The 21,027-nt window shown below is 39.6% G+C and overlaps 1 protein-coding gene across 3 annotated transcripts in view; it reads left to right on the top strand.

Moving 5' to 3' along the window:
- Nucleotides 1–21,027, top strand: part of LOC122672890 (glutathione S-transferase zeta class-like) — a 121,061-nt gene that overhangs the window by 463 nt on the left and 99,571 nt on the right. For all 3 annotated transcript variants that reach the window (XR_006334503.1, XM_043870400.1, XM_043870398.1), the window contains exons 3-5: nucleotides 227–283; nucleotides 995–1,080; nucleotides 1,217–1,288. Coding sequence is in view for 2 of the 3 variants with exons in the window: in XM_043870400.1 (XP_043726335.1) it covers nucleotides 227–283; nucleotides 995–1,080; nucleotides 1,217–1,288 (215 nt within the window). In the remaining variant the exon portion in view is untranslated. The remainder of the gene's footprint in view (nucleotides 1–226; nucleotides 284–994; nucleotides 1,081–1,216; nucleotides 1,289–21,027) is intronic.

Raw genomic sequence — 21,027 nt, 5'->3', positions numbered from 1 at the left:
TAAGAAGAACCCTAGTTTTGGTCCATTTGTCTGTTAATATTTATCTCAATCGTTTGTTTGATTAATGATCATTTTTCTTTAGCCTTGACACTATCCTGTTATTCTTTTTCCTCTTCTCCCTTTTCTCACGGAGAAGAGAAAAGGAAGATTGACTTCTTTTCTTCTTTTACTGGGTTATGATGACTAAGTTTGGTTCTTTTCTTTTCTCTATTTCGGGCGGATAAAGGGTTGAAGTACGAGTACAAGGCAGTGAACCTGTTGAAAGGAGAGCAATTCAGTTCTGGTGAGGAACTTATATGTTTCTTTCATTCAAGTGTGTTGCATTCGCGTATGTATTTATGCATGTAAGAATGCCTGGCCTGCATGAGCATTGACTTCTCAACCTATGAAGGGTAAAAGCATTTCAATGTGGTGTCAAAAGAATCAATGTTGAAAATTGTTACAATTATATCCATTTCTCCTCCCGCACTATAGAGCTCCAGTTTCCTCTGAAACTTAGCCCATTACTTCCTTGCATACACATGCCAGTCTGTCAGGAGAATAGATGGATGCGTGAAACGTTATTGTAATTGTGATTGGTCATAGAAAAATCTGCTGCTGCAGTCTTTTGAAACCCCCCCATCTGATATGAAAAGCAGCATTCCCCATAAAATGTATCCATAAGTGCTGTTTGAAAATCAGGCCAGACCCTAAAAGTTAAAGAAGTTTATCTTGGAGTCACCTGCATTATTTTAGAATGATTCTGAAAGTAAATCCATGTTATTGCTCATTTGCACCAATGATGCGAAGACATGGTATGTTTATGTTAGCACTTATTATGCATGGATATCTTGGTCATACTCATTTTTTGAGGTTGTTTCTGTTTCAACTTCACATTGCATGATTGGAAGTTATGGCTTGAACTTATTGGATACACGCTGGTTCCTTTTGCTTTATTTATTTATTTCTCATTTCATATAAGTTTCTGAGTAATTATTCCTGTGCTCAAGTGTAGATTATTCGAAGTTAAATCCTCTTAATTATGTGCCGGTGCTGGTGGATGAGGACATAGTACTTGCCGACTCTTTTGCCATCTTAATGGTCAGTGGACACTAATATTCTCGTCTTACTTTAATTGTACCCTGCTTTTTTGCCATATTTATCTTAATACTTTGTCATGAATGTAGGCTCTGACACTTCCATTGGAATTTATCATGGTTATCCTTGTGTTTTACAGTATTTGGATGAGAAATACCATCAGCATCCACTGTTGCCTCAGGATCTTCAGAAAAGAGCTATCAATTTCCAGGTAAGGATGCAATTGAAATGGTCTATATTATGTTGATGTGAAGCATTAATTTTTCAGTTTTTTAGTGGTGAGGGGGTTTGGGGTGGAGCTGCTAGTCTGTGATACTCTAGTCTCTAGCTTGCTTCTGGAACTCACTGTTGTTAAATTAGCAAGAGTAGGCTTTCAATCCCAGAGGCTAGCTGAAAAACTTCATGCATGCTGAGACATATCGGCTTAACTATATTCTACCCAATCGGAAAACCTAGCCAAAACTATTAAGGAAGAACGTACAATTACAAGCACTTACTTCCTTCCCACCATCTTCTAAATTAATTTCAAAACATTACTAAATGGCATTTACGATTTTAAAGTTGTCGCTATTCGATAGGTAAAATCTTAACTAAAGGATTTTTTAAGCATGGAAAATTTTATTATGATTCACTTTACCATTTAGGTTCCCCGCCATAATGCTGTCTGCTACGGTGCTACCTCTATAGAATTTGTAGCATTTTGAATATGCCAAATCTCATTTACCCATCAGAAGATTTTCAAAGTTACTTAGATCTCAATCCAAAGCATATTGTTCAAGGCAATTCCCATGCAAGAAATTTCTACATGACTTCCCCCCTTTAAATTTCTCAAATGACAGCTTCACAACCAGGTAGTATGGATCATAGTTGTCAAGGCGTCGCCTAGGCGCCGCCTTGGCGTCCAAGCGGGAATCCAAACGGCTAAGCTATGGTACGCTTAATTAGAGTCACGAAAGGCATCCGCCTTGACCAACTAGGCGTCGCCAAGGCGGTTAAAGCGACGCCTTGGTGCGCCATGTGGTCAAGTCGGCTGCCTCTCTTGAGTGGTTTTTTTTTCATGCATTATTCCTTTATTCTGTTTCTTTGCTTTTTATTTGTTGATGTAAAAGTATTTCGTGTAATGCTGCTACATGGGATCATACAAAACTGAAATCCCTAAAAAGCTAAAAGTTAAAAAAAAGTGAAAATCCTCAACCAGTTTTTTCTCTCTGCGAAATCTGCGCAAACGAAGGCGGCAAAGCTTCTTCCTAGTTCCTCTATTCCGGCACTATTCCGGCAACTAGACTTAGACAAAGGCGGCAAAGCTTCTTTCATCTCTGGCAAGGTAAGCTTCTTCCAACTCCATAGTCGTCGTCTTCTTCTTCTACTCTTTTTTTTTTTTTTTTGGTATCGCCGGCTGCTGCTTCTCTTTTTCTTTTTTGCCTTGATAGCTGCTCTGCTTCTTCTTCACTTTAAAGCACTAACCTGCTGCTGCTTCTCTGTTTTTTTTTTTTTGCTTGAATGCTTGGTTAACTGCTCTTGTTCTTCTCTGTAGTTTGTAACGCATGCTGCTGCTGCTTCTCTGTTTTTTTTTCTTTGCATAACTGCTGCTTCTTCTTCTCTGTTTTGTTTAATTTTTTTTCTTTGTTTAACTGCAGCTTCTTCTTCTCTGTAGTCTGTAACGCCTCCTGCTGCAGCTGCTTCTCTGTTTTTTTTTTTTGCTTTGTTGAACTGCTGCTTCTTCTTCTTCTCTGTAGTACTAACACCTGCTGCAACTATGTCTTTTATGAAATGATGATAATTGTTAGTTTTTTATCTAGGACTTAGTGATTATTGATTAGTGATTAACTGATTAATATATAAGAGAATGCTGATTATTCATTTTTGACTTTGTGTTTTTTCTTTTAGATTTTTAAATAATTTATGATGTTTGATTATTCTGAATTTTAATGTATCATGTATTATTTTTCATTTTGATGACTTGAGGTGGCTTAAATTTAATTTTTAATGATATAAGGCACATCATGCCATCATGTATTGAGTGTTTGGGGGGGGGGGGGAGGGGGAAAACTAACACTGGACTGCCTTTACCGCTTAGGCGCCGCTTAGGTGGCTGCTTTACCGCCTAAGCGCATAGACATGCCTCCACCGCCTTGGACCGCCATGCCGCCGTGACAACTATGGTATGGATACAAACCATCCACCTCTTGAATCCATTCAATTTTTGTTCTATATCATTCTCATGCATACAACAACAACAAACTCAGCCTTATCCCAACTTAATGGGGTCGGCTACATGGTGTTAGAGTTTAGGTAACAAGGGTAGTTTGGGTACTAATTTAGTATTTTGTTGTCTTATGTTGTAATTTACTTTTTTTACCTTTTACCTCCTTAGGGAGCTGTCTGTAATTCTCTCTTGATGTGAATAAATCAAATATGGGAGATGAATCTTCTCTCCCTAACATTCGGTGCACATCTTCTTCTCTTCTTCTCTTCTCACCTTCTACCTTCTCCTCTCCTCTCTTGATTCGATCCTCACACCATTTCTAACTTGGTATCAGAGCACTCTCTGGTTCTGGTTTGAGAGTCGTCCTACAAGCTCTCCGCCTCCTCTATCTCTTTGGAACCCTAGGTTACAAAGGGGTTCCAAGGAAGGGGCTGCTATGTTAAAACATTGAAGGGATCATGCCATATGTCTTGATGAAGACTATGGTAGCACAGGTATTCATGCGAAGATTTGGCTGTTTGAAGCTCAAATCAACAAGGAACAACAGTTCAAACTGGGTTACCGCCAGCTCTTGAGTTCACAGCTTCTTTCTCTTTCATCCTGCATCTGTTGAAGTTGGGTCTTGGTTCATTGTAGTCACCATAGGCTTCTTTTTCAACCCCCCAAAAGCTTGCTTGCTAGGGAGGAAAGCTCAAGGACTGCAACTCCTTTTTATACTGCTGCTACAGTACCACCAGTTCTGGGAAATTATTCTGATTTCTCCTCCATCGAGCAATATATGGGAATGGGTCTAGGCTTGCTAGAGTCGCCCAAGGGGTGGCTTTCAACCCCCCATGGCCTAGGTTACTGAAGAGGTGAGTTGGTGGAGAACAACTCATCCTCCTCCAAGCTGCCAGGTAGGGATGTAAGCAGATCGGATTCGGCTCGGATAGTGCTATATCCGCATCCGCATCCGCATCCGATTAGCTTTCGGACGGATTCGGATAATGCTAAACGGATACGGATCAGATATCTTATCCGTTTACATGTAAATATAGCTTTTCGGATAGCAATAGCCTATTCGTATCCGCATCCATTTAGCTTTCGGACGGATTCGGATAGTACTAAACGGATACGGACACGGATTCGGAAACGGATTTCGGCTATTCATTTACACCCCTACTACTAGGTACTGCCAGATTTGTATTTTTGCCCAACATTTTGCTCAAAACATTTTTTATGGTGAGTTTAGTTGCTATTGGTTGGTGATCATTTGGGACCTATATATGGTCATGGAATGAAGTTAAATCGTGAAGGGTATGTGTGAGTTGTTTTTCTTCAAGTTTTTATGGTTACCTATTTGCTGGAGTTTTTTTTCTGCATATTGAGAAGAATTTTTTGGGTAGAGTGTACTTCCCATTTGGTTGGGTATCATCCCCACTTTCTACGTGTGTTCCTACATTATGTCAAAGGTCAGAGGAAGAGGCCAAGTGCCATCCCGAGGGATGTGATCACTATGGGAAATCTGGGCACACTAGAGAGAGAGAGAGATGTTGGATACTTTATGGCTTCCCCCTTAGTATGCATGGCAGCAAGAGAGGGGGAACTAGAGCACACACTATGATAACTGAGGTTGAACCTATGGGATATCCATTTGGACTACAAACAAGCGCCAGTTCTCTCAGTCAGGATGATATTTCAACATTTCGCAAGGTTATGTCATATCTGAATGGCTGTTCTTCTACACCGACAGTGCCAGATTCTTTAGCTTCCACCTTACAAGCCTCTACATCTGCTCCTTCCGTTGCCTCTTCGTGGGTCATTGACTCCGGAGCCATTAACCATATGACCGACATATCCCAATGTTGTGACTCCTACTTTATCTGTTATGGTAAGGAAAAGGTTAGGGTCGTTGATGGTTCTCTTTATTTTATCTCTGGTATGGGTAGTGTCCGCGTTTCTTTTTCTACTTCCCTCGACTCCGTTCTTCATGTTCCTAAGTTTAACACTAACCTTTTATCTGTGAGCCACCTAATCAGATCCTTATATTGTTGTGTTACTTTTTTTTTTCCATCTTATTTTGTTTTTCAGGATTTGGTGACAAAGAGGATTATTGGCAGTAGACGTGAGAAAAAGGGACTCTACCTTCTTGATCCAGGAACATCCCCTTTACCTATTGCTCAGTCCTACGCGTCTGGGCTTAGTGACTCTCGTTCCATTGACTCTGTGATGTTGTGGCATCAACGTTTGGGCCACCTTTCTTTTGGTGTTATGAGGAAAAAATTGCCACACTTGTTTTCTTCCATTCCTCCTTCCCATGTATTTAAATGCGAACCCTGTTTGTTTGCTAAACATTGTCGTTTTCCTTATTCCTATCCATAGTACTATATCTCGCGATATATCGCTATCTCGGGCCTACCGAGATATCCGAAATATCCGAGATATCGCGAAATATGACCGAAATATTGCATTTTTTCTGCAATATTTCGGGGGTCCATCTCGGGGGTTTTTGGCCATATCTAGGCCTGAAACTTCATGGACAGCCTTATTGAAGCTTAATAAACACATTTAAACCATAAAATTGTAAAAATGTGAATTCAAATTGGTGTTTTGGGCTTGCACCCTTGATTGACATACGGTCGCCGACCCTAATGTATAAATAGTTAAATACACATAGATTAGGCAATTAATATTTAATAATAGTATTTAACTTCATCACATATCAAGTTAAAGCCAATACACATTGATGAGTACCATGATTCTCATAAACTCCATAATATTCAATAACTCGCTTAAAGCCTTAAAGGCAATACACTAAGTGTCAAAGTTAGTAAGTCACAAGACTCGCAACTTGCAAGTCACAACTCACAAGTTCATAGATCAATGAAATCACAACTTAAGTTACAAATTACAAGTGCTAAATCGCTAATAGTAGTTCTTGTGCCTCCCTGGATCAATCCCACTCATGCCTCGCTGGAGTCGACGTCCATTGCTCTCTCTGTTTCAAGGACATATGTGGACCACGATATAGAATCGGAGAAGAAACAAGTCTAGTCATCCACAAGTGTCACGTAAATGGAATCAACATACTGTAGGTAACCTATCCTAGGATATAAACTAGGGTTACCAATCGATCCAGTCCGTGAAGAAGATGATCCACTGTGATATGATGTTGGCGCCGGCGCAAGAGGCGATGGCATTGGCTGCATGTATGGCTGGTGAGGTTGGTAGCTAGGTCCGCTAGGGTATGCAAAGATGTTATCTACAAAAGATGATCCAATATGTCCCTGGGACTGGGACTGGTAGTCATAGTCCCCTACCCCACTAAACTGCCCATATGATGATGATCCATATCCATATCCACCGTAAGGTTGTGATGCACCATAATCCGATGCCAATGGAGTGGTTTGTGCGTCAAAAGATGGGGTACGCCAATGCCCAGTCGGTCCTCCCTCCCTATCACCCATACTCAAACCACCAACAGAGCTAGATAGGTTATCAATGTCCATGTGATCAGTTGCGAACGTGTTTGTCGACCCCTACGCTTCTGTTGTATGTATGTAGGGGCCTCTCGAGGTGGGGGTGCGGGGCACGTGCTCCGTGGTCCGTATCTTGTGTGGCATGATCGAACTGTCTCTCCAGGTGAATCGGAGTGGCTCTACAGTGCCGTATCCTGGGCCTCCTGGCCTACCACATAACGCCTCGCATGCCGTCAAATTCTTCACCAAAGATCACCACCACCAACATCACCACCACCAAGATTACCACCACCAAGATCACCATCACCACCACCAAGATCACCATCATCACCATCATCATCATTTGAGGACTTAGACCAGTCTTCATCATCGCAGAACATTGCCACCAGGGCTGGAATGGTATGGGTGAGGCTTCCTCGCATCTATCGACCTGTCGCCACCATATACTCGCTCACATCAGACCAATCTCGGTATCATGGGTCGGGCCTACCTCCCTCCTCATCCAACACTGGCTCACCTCTATCCCTTACCCAATCCACAATAGGGTCCTCATCGCCCGAGTCAACTTGAAAGATGTCGCTAGATCAATGGTGCCCCTCTGTCCCTCATGTCCCATGCGTATGTGTTGCGCTTTCAGCCTCAAGTTGTAGAGCATATACACCATGTCGATAAACGTTGAGACCCCAATCGTCATGCGCTCTTGGAGTGGATGAGTGCAAAGGTACTCTAGTTCCTCTCACAACCAGATGCAGAACATGTTTGGGCAAGGACTTTAATTGCTATTCTTCTTAAGTTTTCAGCCGATTCCCCATACAACACCCACCATTCAGCTGCATTACAAGTTTACAACAAAAAAGACATGTGTCAAATGTTGTTTCAACTTTCAACTTTCAAATTTCAATACATATGTAATTTAAAACTTAAAAGAATTACCAGCATCACCACGTGCTCTGCCTTGTATCGCAGCCTCAGTTCCAAAACTTCCCAATGCATCCCTAAATACCTTGATCTACACCCATGTGTAAAATTAGTAAGTACTTCTTCACTACTTATTTGAAAGCATCAATAAGTTGAGTTTCCAAATGAACTCACCTCATTGTTGCAAATTGCTTGTAGTGCACCATCTGGCTCCAACTTCTTTACTACTTGTTTCACAGCATCAATAAGTTGAGTTTCCAACCCAAGCCTATTGTTATATTGATATTTAGGGTTCAAGTAGTATGCTGAAATATGACATATAGAATAGAGGTATTGTCAAATGCATAGGTAATTAGTAAATAATAATACTATGAATTGGTAAACATAAAACAAATTTACTCACCAGCCTTATGCAGTGGATGCATAAGTTGATTCTCCCAGCGAGCATTTATGATATCTAAGAAGTGTTTGCTACTGCGAGGAGCCACACTATAGACATTATCTTTCATCAAGTCTATTGCAGCATATAGGATTGGCATGGTTGGGCCCTTTAGAGCGGAGTCAGCAACATGTAGAACTTTAACTCCTGGCTCTAAAACTTTCACCACTTTGCTTAGTTTGGTCCAGAAATCCTCAGATGACATCGTTGCTTGTGTTCCCTCCCATTTGCAGTCTTGGAACCCTTCCATTCAAACCACTCCTCAGAAGCAAACATGCTTGTCAGCCCGGCCTTCTTTGTCTCAATGCTTTTGAGGGCAATGTAGTTGGTGGCAAATCTTGTGATGCCAGGCCTAACCAAGTCACCCCCACATTTTTCCCTCAATAGATTGAATGCATAGGAGTGATTGGATACAAAGTTGGTGACTTGTCTTGCACTTTCAACCACAGTCTTCACCAATTTTAACTTTCCCATATCTTTTAGCATTTAGTCAATGCAATGGGCTGCAAAAGGAGTCCAGAAGAGCCGATACTTACTATTGTTCATCATCTTCTCACCGCCACTTGAAGTTACTTCCATCTCTGCTATAACTGGACAACATTCTCAATACCCACATCTTTTTCCACTACTTCCTTTAACAATCTGTAAATATATTTTGCATCCTTTATCTCTTTGGATGCATCCATAGATTTGAGGAACACTGTCCTCCTATCACAATAAACCATGAAATTGATGATGGACTTTCTTGTAGGCCCAGTCAATCCATCTGCCATTATAGTCACCCCATGTGTCTCCCACATATTCATCATCTCACTAATGTACTCATTAATCTCACTCTTTTGTTGAGGTAGATAAACATTCATTACCTCATATGGGGTAGGGCCCTTGAATCTTGGGCTAGCCTCTGCAATGGTATCTATCATGGTATCATAATGGGGGCCTTGTGCAGTGTTTGCTGGGATGGTATGGTATGGTATGGCATCCACTTAGCTATTGATTGTTTAACCAATCCCTTCATCCCCTTCCATGCTCCTTTGATTCTGGGTTGACTGCTTCCTTTCTTCTTATGCAATTTAGGATTAGATGTTGATGGTGGTACTGGTACTGGTAGAGGTGTTGGGGCTGCCCTCACACTTTGTGATCTTTTAAAAGGATTCAAAGTTCTAGGACCTCCAGAACTGCCAGCTCCTCCACTACCCCCTACTCTTTGTCCTCGCGATCATCTTGAAAACTTACTCTACTCCTTGAAACAGTCCGCCTAAAATCCCTAGCCTCCTCTGCTTGTTTGTATGTCATCGTGCACGCAATGTCATCATCATCATCATCATCATCATTGTATTGTCTTCCTCCTCCCATCGAACTCCTCACTCGTATCCTCAAGTTGTTCTCTTATTCTTTGCTTGTCAGCCTTCCTCTTCTTTCTTCCCCTCAAACTATCACCAATCTCCCTGGCTACTTCAGTAGGGACCATATGACAACCTACAACATCTTTAGATCCTCCAGTCAGATGTTGTTTAAGTCTACTGGACCCACCTCCGATAAATTGCATGTGACAATAGTTACATATAGATTTTCTCTTATCCCCATCAATGGGAGTGCCATGTAACCATGCAATGTCACCCCTATCTTTGGTGGCAGTCTCTCTTGTTCCCTCTGTTCTCTTTGTTCCCTCAGCCCCCTTTGTTGACTACTTTCCCCCACCTTTTGCTTGCCCTTCGCACGTTGTCTATCACGATCCGCCATAATGGTACTTGTTTATTGCAATATAAGTAACACAAATAATTAAAATACTTAATGCAGATGCACTTCAATTGACACTTTTAGATTACTAATACACTTGTATAGTTTTTTAATAGTTTTCCCCTAACCCTTATATTTTTCACATAATTAAAACCAATTTTTTATATATAATGTTAATATAAGTATTGACCTAACACAATAAAACCAAAAATTAGTACACATAATATACATGTAATGCATTTCAAAACATATAGAAATAACTTTCATATCTTTTCATTATTTTTTAAACTTAAAACTCATATTTTTCCTTATTTATTTCTGTTTTTTTTCTTCCTTTTTTATATATTTTTCTTAATTTTCGAAAAAAATAATTATTTAAGAGTAGAAAAATAAATCCGACACCGTGAAGCCGTAGATCGGCCATTGGTGTCTAACATATATTTAATTCATTACCATCCAAGTCATATTATCCCTAATTATTTCCTATTTTAAATGTAGGAAAATGAATTTTTAAAACTAGAAAAAAAAAAAAAAAAAAAATACATATGGAAAAAAAATTTCGACACTGTGAGCATAGTTGTCATGGCGTCCTGGCGCTGGAGAGGGCTGCATGGCGACCTACGCCATGGCGACCCTCTTTGATTTCTTCTTCCTGACTCTCTTTCCCTCTTCGATTTCTTCTTCCTGTCTTCGATTTCTTCTTCCCTCTTCGATTTCTTCTTTCCCTCTTCAATTTCTTTCGATTTCTTCTTCCTGTCTTCTTTCCCTCTTCGATTTCTCCTTTCCCTCTTCGATTTCTTCTTCGATTTCTGAATTTTCTTCTTAAAACTTGAGAAACAATAGAGAAAAAATAAAACATGGCTTGAGTATACATCTATTAACACATTAAAAATAGAGAAAATAAAAAATAAAACATGGTCGACATGCTCGCCATGGCAACGCCATGGCGGGCGACATGTCGATATATCGACGTGACACCCCTCCACCGACTTGGATCGCCGTGACGCCGTGACAACTATGACTGTGAGGCTATAGATCGGCCTCCGGTGTCTAACATATATTAATATCATCACCATCCAACAAAATTTGTACATAGTCTTTTCAAAAAAATAGTTTTAGAGGAATAGAATTTATCTTAAATAGTGGAAAAAGGCTTGGATGATGAGCTTAGATGACCCTCCGATGAGTTTACCGGCGAAAATCCGACAACAATGTGCTTGAACAATGGCTAGAGTGATGGATGAGAGCTTGAAAGAGTGGAAGAATAGGCAAAAGACTGAAATTCCTTAGCAAATGCAGCTCTTGGTCGAAATATGGACCGAAATCTGCGAAATATTGTATTAAAGCCCCCCTTCACGTGACACTTTAAGCCAAAATACCATATTTCGTCGATATCTCGTGAGATATTGAGATATCGACGAAATATGGTATTTTTTCATTTCGACCTGATTTCGCATCTCGGTAATCTCGAGATATACGAAATTAAGCGATATTTCGAACCATGTTCCTATCATGGTAATAGATCTAATGTTCCTTTCCATATTGTGCATTCGGATGTTTGGGGGCTTGCTCCTACTACTTCTTTGTTTGGTTATCGATATTTTGTTTCATTTGTTGATGACTTTTCCTTGTTCACTTGGACTTATTTTATGAAACAAAAGAGTGATGTCTACGATGCCTTTATCAGCTGATTTGTACTCATTTTGGCACTCGAATTAAAATTGTTCGTTTGATAAAGTGGGGGAGTATATGTATGGTGGACTCCAAAACTTTTTTTACTACCAATGACATTATCCATCAACTTGCTTGTGTTGACATACCTCAACAGAATGAGGTAGGTGAGAGAAAAAATCACCGTTTGTTGGAAGTCACCAGGAGTCTCCTATTTGGCATGCATATCCCCAAAACCTTTTGGTCTGATGCCCTTCTTATTGTTGCCTTTTTAATCAACTGTGTGCCTAAACTTCTTGGCTCCAAATCCCCTTTGGAAACATTGTCTCCTTAGACTTTTGCTTTCTCTCTTCCTCCCTAAGGTGTTTGAGTGTGTTTGTTACGTCCGTGTCCATAAATTTGCTAGTACTAAGCTTGATCCCAAGGCCCTTAAATGCGTCTTTCTTGGGTATTCATTCTCTTCCAAAGGCTATAAGTGCTACCATCTCTCTTGTCGCTGACGACTTCTTTCCAAAGATGTCACCTTCTTTGAGTTTGTTACTTTTTTTGCTCTTTATCAGCATCCTCTTCAGGGGAGAATAGTAGGAGTTAAGAGGCTACTGATGCCATCCCTCTTCTTCTCCCCATGCCTATTCATCTATTTCAACCAGATGTTGGGAAACATAAAGAGTTGGATATTGTTGATACTTGTGATAATTCAGGTGTTGGTTCTGGTAAGGAGAAAGTATTAATTGTGTACAAAAGAAAGGGAAAGAAGAAAAAGACCTGCCAAGAGTCCTCTTTGGATCCACATTCCTTAGTCAGCTAACACTCCTCTTCCCTTTGAGTTAGATCTTTCCATTGCTATTAGAAAGGATCCATATCCTGAGATCCACATTCCTTACTCAGGTAACACTCCTCGTCCCTCTGAGTTAGATCTTCCCATTGCTATTTGAAAGGGAAAGAGAGTTTGGACTAACCCTATAGCCCAATTTGTCTCCTATAATGCTCTATCTCTCAGAGTTGTTGCTTTAACTGTTGCGCTTTCTCCATTTCCATTCCCAAGATTGTTACTGGGGCCATGTCTGAGGAAATGCTGGCAGTTGAAAAGAACTGCACTTGGAAACTGGTTGATCTTCCCAGGGGGAGAGTTCTAGTTGGATGCAAATGGGTCTATACAGTCAATTACCAATCAGATGGTATAGTTGAGAGATACAAGGCCATGTTGGTTGCCAAAGGATATAGTCAGGTGTATGATATTGATTATTGGGAGACATTTGCTCCAGTGGCTAAGCACAACTCAATAAGAGGTCTCTTATCTTTGTCCGCTAATAAAGATTGGCCATTGTATCAGTTGGATGTGAAGGATGCTTTCCTCCATGGTGATCTAGAAAAGAAAGATTGATTATTAGGAGGCATTTGCTCCTGTGGTTAAGCACAACTCAATAAGAATTCTCTTATCTTTGTCCGCTATTAAAGATTGACCAAATTATCAGTTGGATGTGAAGAACGCTTTCGTCCATGGTGATCTAGAAGAGAAAGTGTACATGCAGACTCCACCCATCTTAAAGTATCCCTCAGCTGAAGGGAAACTGCCTCCTCAAGAAGGCACTATATGGTCTCAAACAGTCCCCGAAGGCTTGGCTTGAGAGGTTTAGACAAGCCATTTTGAAGAATGAATATTCTCAGAGCTAAGCTAACCACACTTTATATACCCGACGAGGTAATGGTACCATCACAACCCTTATTGTTTATGTTGATGAAATTGTGGTGACTGGAGATGACAGGGTTGAGATTGCTAGACTGAAGACCTACTTGGCCCAACGGTTTGAGATTAAAGATTTAGGATCCTTGAAGTATTTCTTGGGAATTGAAGTATCAAGATCTAAAAAGGGAATCGATATATGTCAAAGGAAATTTGTTTTGGACTTATTGAAGAAAACAGAGATGTTGGGTTGCAAAACAACATGTTTTCCTATTGAGCAAAACCACAAGCTAGGAGAAGACTATGGCCCTTCTTTTGTTGATGCAGGAAAATACCAGAGGCTGGTAGGGAAGCTGATCTATCTCTCTTTGACTCGCCCATATATCACCTATGCAGTTGGGGTTGTGAGTCAATTTATGCATGCCCCCAGGAGTGGGCATTTGGATGTTGTGTATTGTATCCTCAGGTACTTGAAGTCCACCCCAGGAAAATGACTATTATATGGCAGGCACAATCATTTAAGGATAGAGGGCTACACTGATTCGGATTGGGTTGGTTCAGTTTCTGACAGACGGTCTACATCAGGATGTTGTACATTTGTGGGAGGTAACCTGGTCTCATGGAGAAGCAAAAACATGTTGTGGCCAGATCTAGTTGCAGAGGCAGAGTTCAGGGCTATGGCTTATGGAGTGGTTTACTTCTATGGTTGAGACGGCTGGTCCAAGAGTTGGGATTTGATACTAAGGCACCATTGTGATAACAAGGCTGCCATAAGTATAGCACACAACCTTGTGCAACATGACAGGGCAAAACATATTTAAGTGGATCGACATTTCATCAAGGAGAATATTGACTTTGGCTACATTTTTACTCCTTTTGTTAAGATAGACGATCAATTGGCTGACATCTTTACCAAGGGCTCATCCCTAATTAGTTTAGTGCCCTTACATACAAGCTAGGAATGTATGACTTTTATTTTCCAGCTTGAGGGGGAGAATTAAAGTTTATTTAATAAGGGTAGTTTGGGCACTAGTTTAGTATCTTGTTGTCTTATGTTGTAATTTTACTTTTTTTAACTTTTACCTCCCTAGGGAGGTGTCTGTAATTCTCTCTTGATGCTAGTAAATCAACTAGGGGAGAGGAATCTTCTCTCGCTAACATTTGGTTGCACATCTTCTTCTCTTCTCACCTCGTACTGTCTCCTCTCCTCTCTTGTTTTGATCCTTACACCATTTGCAACTTATGGATCCAAACAAAACAAAGTAGGGATAACTGAGGTCTAAACAGAAAAAGGGGAATGAAGAGATGGGAAATGAGATGAGAAATGAAAACTGTAAAATGACAAATGAAAGATGGAAAATAAAAAGAAAAATGAAAGATGGAAGTAAGAGGAACGAGGCACATCCCAGCAAGTCAGGAGAATCTCAGCTAAATGGGCCTGCTACATTGATCCTTGCCCTCCAATAGGCTCCGTCTAAGGTCATACTTTGTACAAGACTTAGACTATGCGTAGTGCATGTCCTTCCTCACAACTTCTTGTATAGTCATTTTAGGTCTGCCCCTAGCTCTTTTAACTCCTTAAATCGGGATCGTATTACTCCTCCTTACTAGGGTGTCCCTAGGCCTCCGTTGAACATGACCATACCACCTCAAACGACTCTCTCGGAGCTTGTCATTTATCGGGGCAACTCCCAAGTCAGCTCTAATACGCTCATTCTTTACTTTATCCTTCCTAGTTTTTCCGCGCATCCATCTTAACATCCTCATCTGTGCTACACATAGCTTCTCAATATGATACTTCTTAAATGCCCAACATTCTGCCCCATACATCATAGTCGATCGTTCAACAGTCCTATAAAACTTTCCTTTAAGCTTTAAAGGAATACATCGGTCACACAAAACACTCCGGACGCACCTCTCCGCTTCATCCATCCCACTTTAATTCTCTCTGAAACATCATCATCTATGTCATCTTCCTTATTATGATTGACCCCAAATATCTAAAATAGGTGCTTTGCGGCATCTGTTTTTCCCCAATTCACACCATGTCAGTATCCATCATAGTATGACTAAAATTACACGTCATATATTCCGTCTTCGCTCTACTATTCTTAAAGCCTTTGGTTTCCAAGGTTGATCTCCATTAAGCATTAATCTCTGCTTTTGTCTCATCCACCAAAACAATATCATCGACGAAGAGTATACACCACGAGATCTCATCTTGAATGCTCTTGGTTAGGTCGTCCATGATAAGCGCAAATAGAGAAGGGCTTAAGGCTGATCCCTGATGTAAACCAATTATAATTGGGAATTTCTTGCCTTGACCTCCCACAGATCTCACACTAGTCACCACATTCTCATACATGTCTTTAATTATATCCACATATTTACTTGACACCCCTCTCTTCGCTAAAACATGCTGGATTAAATCTCTAGGCACTCGGTCATAGGCTTTTCCAGGTCAATAAATACCATATGAAGATCCTTCTTACCATCTCTATATCTTTCAATGAGCCTCCTCAATAAATAGATAACTTCTATTGTGGATCTACCTGACATAAAGCCAAATTGGTTCACCGAGATAAGAGTCTCTCTTCTCAAACGGGCTTCAATAACCTTCTCCCAAAGTTTCATAGTGTGATTCATTAGCTTTATACTTCTATAGTTATTGCAGCTTTTGATATCACCTTTATTTTTGTAGATTGGGATTACAATGCTTCTCCTCCATTCATTTGGCATCTTCTTTGTCTTCATAATCTATTAAATAGATTGGTTAACTAATATACCTCACAGCCTCCTATGGTTGTCCACACTTCAATTGGAATCTCATCTGAGCCTGTTTTCTTGCCTGCTTTCATCTTTTTTAAGGCTTCTTTAACTTCCACTACACTAACCTCTCGTACATATGTATGGTGTGTGGTTCCTTGTTGAATAATGCAATCGTCCGGGTCATTTCTACTCGACCTACCTCTATTTAGTAAGTCACAAATATACTCATTTCATCTCTTCACCTATCTCCATTTAGTTCTCATGCATACAATATTTGTCATTAACTCAGAGCCAGAAATTAGGAAAAATGAAACATATGAGTAGGCAGCTTGCCTCAAAGGCCCATAGGCAAAAATTAGGAAAGAAAAACTTGGTTAGACAGACTGGTTTCAAGGATCAACTATCTAGATATTGATCACCCTGTTGACTTGGATTGGCATCAATCCTGTCCGATGCAAAATCCCATTGAATTTCCCAAGTGACTTGTTCAACCTTGCTAGTGGATCAGGTGATTTCCTCCAATCTTGGCTAGAATTGGCTGGCACTCTGATCCTTGAAATCATGACTATGGATGATTCTATTGAATTTCATAAGTTGTTTGGCATTGGCTTGTCCAAGCTTGTTAGTGGATTAGGCAATTCATCCAATTGGCGTCAGGATTGGCTGGCATTCTGATTTATGAAGGCTATACTCGATCCAGGGAAATTCCTGTGGGAGATTAGCTCATCAGGATTGCAGTAAATTGGGAAAGAACCAGAAAAATAGAAAATTTAATAACTTGAGCAGAAGAGTTCTGATGGCCTGAAACTGTAATTGAAGGCTCAGTCTAGTAATTAGAGAAGGCCTGTAAAGTTTGATTCAGTCCTGACAGTAGGCTCTTGAGTTATAGAGTAATCCTACTGCAACTAGGAAACCCAAAAACTGCAGAATCGATGAGGAAACTTTAAGAGTTTTAGTCAGAGATGCACTCGGAGGATATAGCAATAAACTGAGATCAGATTTCAGCCAAATAAATCAGAATTGAAAATAAGCTTCTAAAATTCAACTCGAAATGTAGGGTGTGTGAACAGAATTTATGCCTGTGAATAAAAGACAATTTGAAATAAAAAATGCAGATTGTAATCAACAATTCAATTCAGCAACTAAGATTCTTTGTTAAAATTAATTCTAAACTGGAAAATATGGTAAACAGTATGCTGCAGGTAGCCAGGTACTATGGTTAAAAATTCTGATCTGCAGAAGAAAGAGAAAGAGAATAGAAGAATAGATAGGATGATATGTTAATGGGGCATGAATCCACTTAACCCGTGGTTTTGGAATCCACCAAAAGCCAGTGAAGAGAATCCACTCTTCCACTAAGGAATCCACCAAGTAACACCACTGAATCTACACCAGCAAGTACTGAATCCACAGAGCCAAAATTCAGAAAACTCAATATCTTTATTTCATAAATTGGTGTGCCTGAATGCTGGCTACATAATATATAGACTCTCAAAATATGACTCCTAACATGACTAGAATTGGCCTAAACCCAACTAGTAATCAAACTTGCTATTTAATTGACCAATAAAAGACTTGAAAAAATCTCTTATTCTACCTTGGACTCCAGCTTAAATTAAATAATAAATTAAATTCTGTTCCTCGTCTTACCTTGATTTTAGGCCCATTACAGAAAGGTCTGTTATAGTGAAAACCCATTGGACCAACATGTATAAAACCCAACCCAAGTTTTTTTCCCACTAAAATAAGCTCATTTATGTGATTTCCCTTCAATTCCCCCCCCCTATTAAAAAAAAAAAACTTCGTCCTTGAGTTTGGAAGTGACGAAGAACCAATACTACACAATCAATGTTCATTTTGAGTTACATTTCTGGCTTCACTTGAACAAGAAGAACAAAATCAGCAACTTTTGAACCTGTCTTACTGAAAAAGTAATGGCTCTACAGTCCTTCGTTAGAAACCTTAGCTCTGATACTAATTTATGAAAGATTAAACTCGAACCAGGGAAATTTCAGTGGGAGATTAGCTCAACAGAATTGCAGGAAATAGGAAAAAACCAGAAAAATAGAAAATTTAATAATTGGCAAGGCAGCAAGGCGATGGAGAGATGCCTAAGCGCTTAGGCGACAAGGCGCCTGCCTAGGCGTCACCTAGGCGACCAAGGCGCTCTCAAGTGTTATTTTTTATTTTCTCTTTTTTCTAACATTATTTAGTGTGCTACAATATTTTAGTATGCTACAATTTATACCTTATACCATCAAAAATCAACATTAAGCCTCCTCAAGTCATAAAAAATCAACATTAAGTCACCGCATGTCATAAAAAATCAACATTAAGCTACATCAAGTCATAAAAAATAACATTAAGCCACATCAAGTCATCAAAAATCAATATTAAGCCACATCAAAGTCATAAAAAATAGCATAGAACTAGAAGACAGCAGAACTGAAGAGGCAAGCTATTGGAAGTTTGAAACAATCAAGACATACATTTGGTTTATGCTAGTCTTAGAAAATATGATCTTATCTATAAGTAATTTAATTGTTTTGATTTAGAGAGATGTTCTTATTTTCTAAGAAGTTTGACTACTCAAATGATTTTATTTTTACATAAGACTTTTTGTATTAGTTAGAGCACAAAACCAGCTTTCCAACAAATCCAAAATTGCTTAAATGTGATTTATATTGAAGAAGTTATGTTTCAGTCAAACCTTATTTGGTGTGCACGAATGCTGTCAAAATCGCTCTGAATGAAAATATTTCTTTATATATCAAAACAAATGAATATTTTACTGCACTTTTGGTTTTTAGGAGTAGTCTTGGAGTCAACACACGTCATGGACATCTACAACGAGTTGGCGAGGCCAAAGTTAAAGAGGCCCTACGAAAGATGAAGGTGGGTAAAACACCAGGACCAGATGAGATCCCAATTTAAGTGTGGAAGAGCTTAGGAGTCCGGGGGGTATCTTGGCTAACCAAGCTGTTTAACAAAATTTTGAGTACAAAGAAAATGTCAGATGATTGGAGGATAACCAATTTATAAGAATAAAGGTGATATCCAGAACTGCAATAACTATAGAGGCATAAAACTAATAGTCATACCATGAAACTCTGGGAAAAAATCATTGAAGCACACCTAAGAAGAGATACTGATATATCGGAGAACCAATTTGGTTTTATGCCAGGGAGAACCACGACAGAAGCTATTTACCTTCTAAGAAGACTTACGAAAATTTTTAGAGCTTATAAAAGGAACCTTCACATCATCTTTATTGACCTAGAAAAGGCCTATGACAGAGTCCCTAGAGAACTCATTTGGCATGTCCTAAGGAAGAGAGGGAGCTTAGGTAACCTTGTGGATATAATCAAGGACATGTATGAAGGCGTGGTGACGAGTGTTAGAACTGAAGAGGGCCAAAGTAATGAATTCCCAATTACAATTGGGTTGTACCAAGGATCAGCTCTAAGCCCTTATTTGTTTGCACTCATCATGGATGCCCTAACTAGGCACGTCCAAGATGAGGTCCTTCGGTGTATGCTATTCGCGGATGATATTGTTTTGATAGATGAGACAGTCGAAGGGATTATTGCGAAACTAGAGTTATGGAGATCCAGCTTGGAATCAAGAGGTTTTAAGTTAAGCAGAACCAAGACAAAATATATGATGTGTAACTTCAGTCAAACCAGTAGAGGTGATGAATTGGTGAAACTTGAGGAGCGAGAGCTACTACAAAGTGTTTGCTTTAGATACCTGGGGTCAACCTTTAACAAGAAGGGCGATATAGAAGATGATGTTTCCCCACAGAATTAAGGTAGGATGGATGAAGTGGAGAGGTGCATCAGAAGTGTGATCTGACAAACGCATGCCTGTTAAGCTCAAGGGGAAATTCTACAGGACAGTAATAAGACCAGCTATGACATATGGAGCGGAGTGTTGGGCAGTTAAGAAGAGTAATATAGATAAGAAGAGTAATATAGATAAGATGAGTGTAGCGGAGATGAGGATGCTGAGGAGGATGTACGGCAAGACCAGGAGAGATAAAATAAGAAATGATATTATTAGAACCGAATCGGGTGTTGCACCAATCCAGGACAAACTCAGTGAGAGCTGCTTGAGGTGGTATGGTCATGTACAAAGGAGACCCATGGATGCACCAGTAAGGGGTGACCAAATTTAGTTTGACGAAGCTAAAAGAGGTAGGGCATGCCTAAAATGACTATTGGAGAAGTGGTAAGAAAGGATATGCGTCTAATAGAGCTCAATCCTACTATGACTGCAGATAGAGTTGTTTGGAGGACAAGGACCCGTGTAGCCGACCCACCCTTGTAGGAGGATGTCTCTGGGATGTTGCTTTAACTTTTTTATTTATTTATTGCTTTTTACTTCTTTTTTTTTTCTATTATTGTTTTAATCTCTATCAGATCCATTTAGCCGACCCCATTTAGTTGGGATAAGGTTATGGTTGTTGTTGTTATCATATTAAGATTTATAGAATTTTTAGATTTGAGAAAAACCCTAGCATAAGTTGAAAATTTCGCTTACCGTAGAAAATCCAGTTTTTTCTTGAACTGGGGGGTTGACATTTTATCATTTTGGAATTTTACTTTTGAACTATTTTTATTAGATTCAAATAGGGGGGTATTTGCTTATTTATGAATAATATCTTAAGTAAATGAAACTACAAATATAAAAACATTTAATTAAATGATATTTGGCATAAATAAGGGCTAAAAACTATTGCAAGGCGCCCTACAATAAGGCGGCTGTCGCCTAGGCCCCAACAAAACTGCCTGGACGCCTAAGCGCCGTTTAGGCGACACTTTGACAACTATGGTTGCTAGTTTTATTTTTCTTTTAATTGTGGTTCAATTTGTGGTTTCGTTCAGTAGTTTGGGTCAGTTTAAGTGGTCATGTGGCTATTTAATTGGTTATGTTAGATTTCCAATGTAGGATAGTAATTTGTTGCTATTTTTTTTTCTTCTTTCTATTAGGGAGTCATGTTAGAGATAAACTTCCATGCGTGGGAAGAGTTATAGTCTGTTTTAGAGTCCTGATTTCATGTAAT

This window comes from Telopea speciosissima, chromosome 8, assembly GCF_018873765.1.
Source record: "Telopea speciosissima isolate NSW1024214 ecotype Mountain lineage chromosome 8, Tspe_v1, whole genome shotgun sequence".
In the NCBI taxonomy this organism is placed as follows: Eukaryota; Viridiplantae; Streptophyta; class Magnoliopsida; order Proteales; family Proteaceae; genus Telopea; species Telopea speciosissima.
Note: the sequence above shows the minus strand (reverse complement) of the source record. Positions and strands in the feature narration are given on the sequence as shown.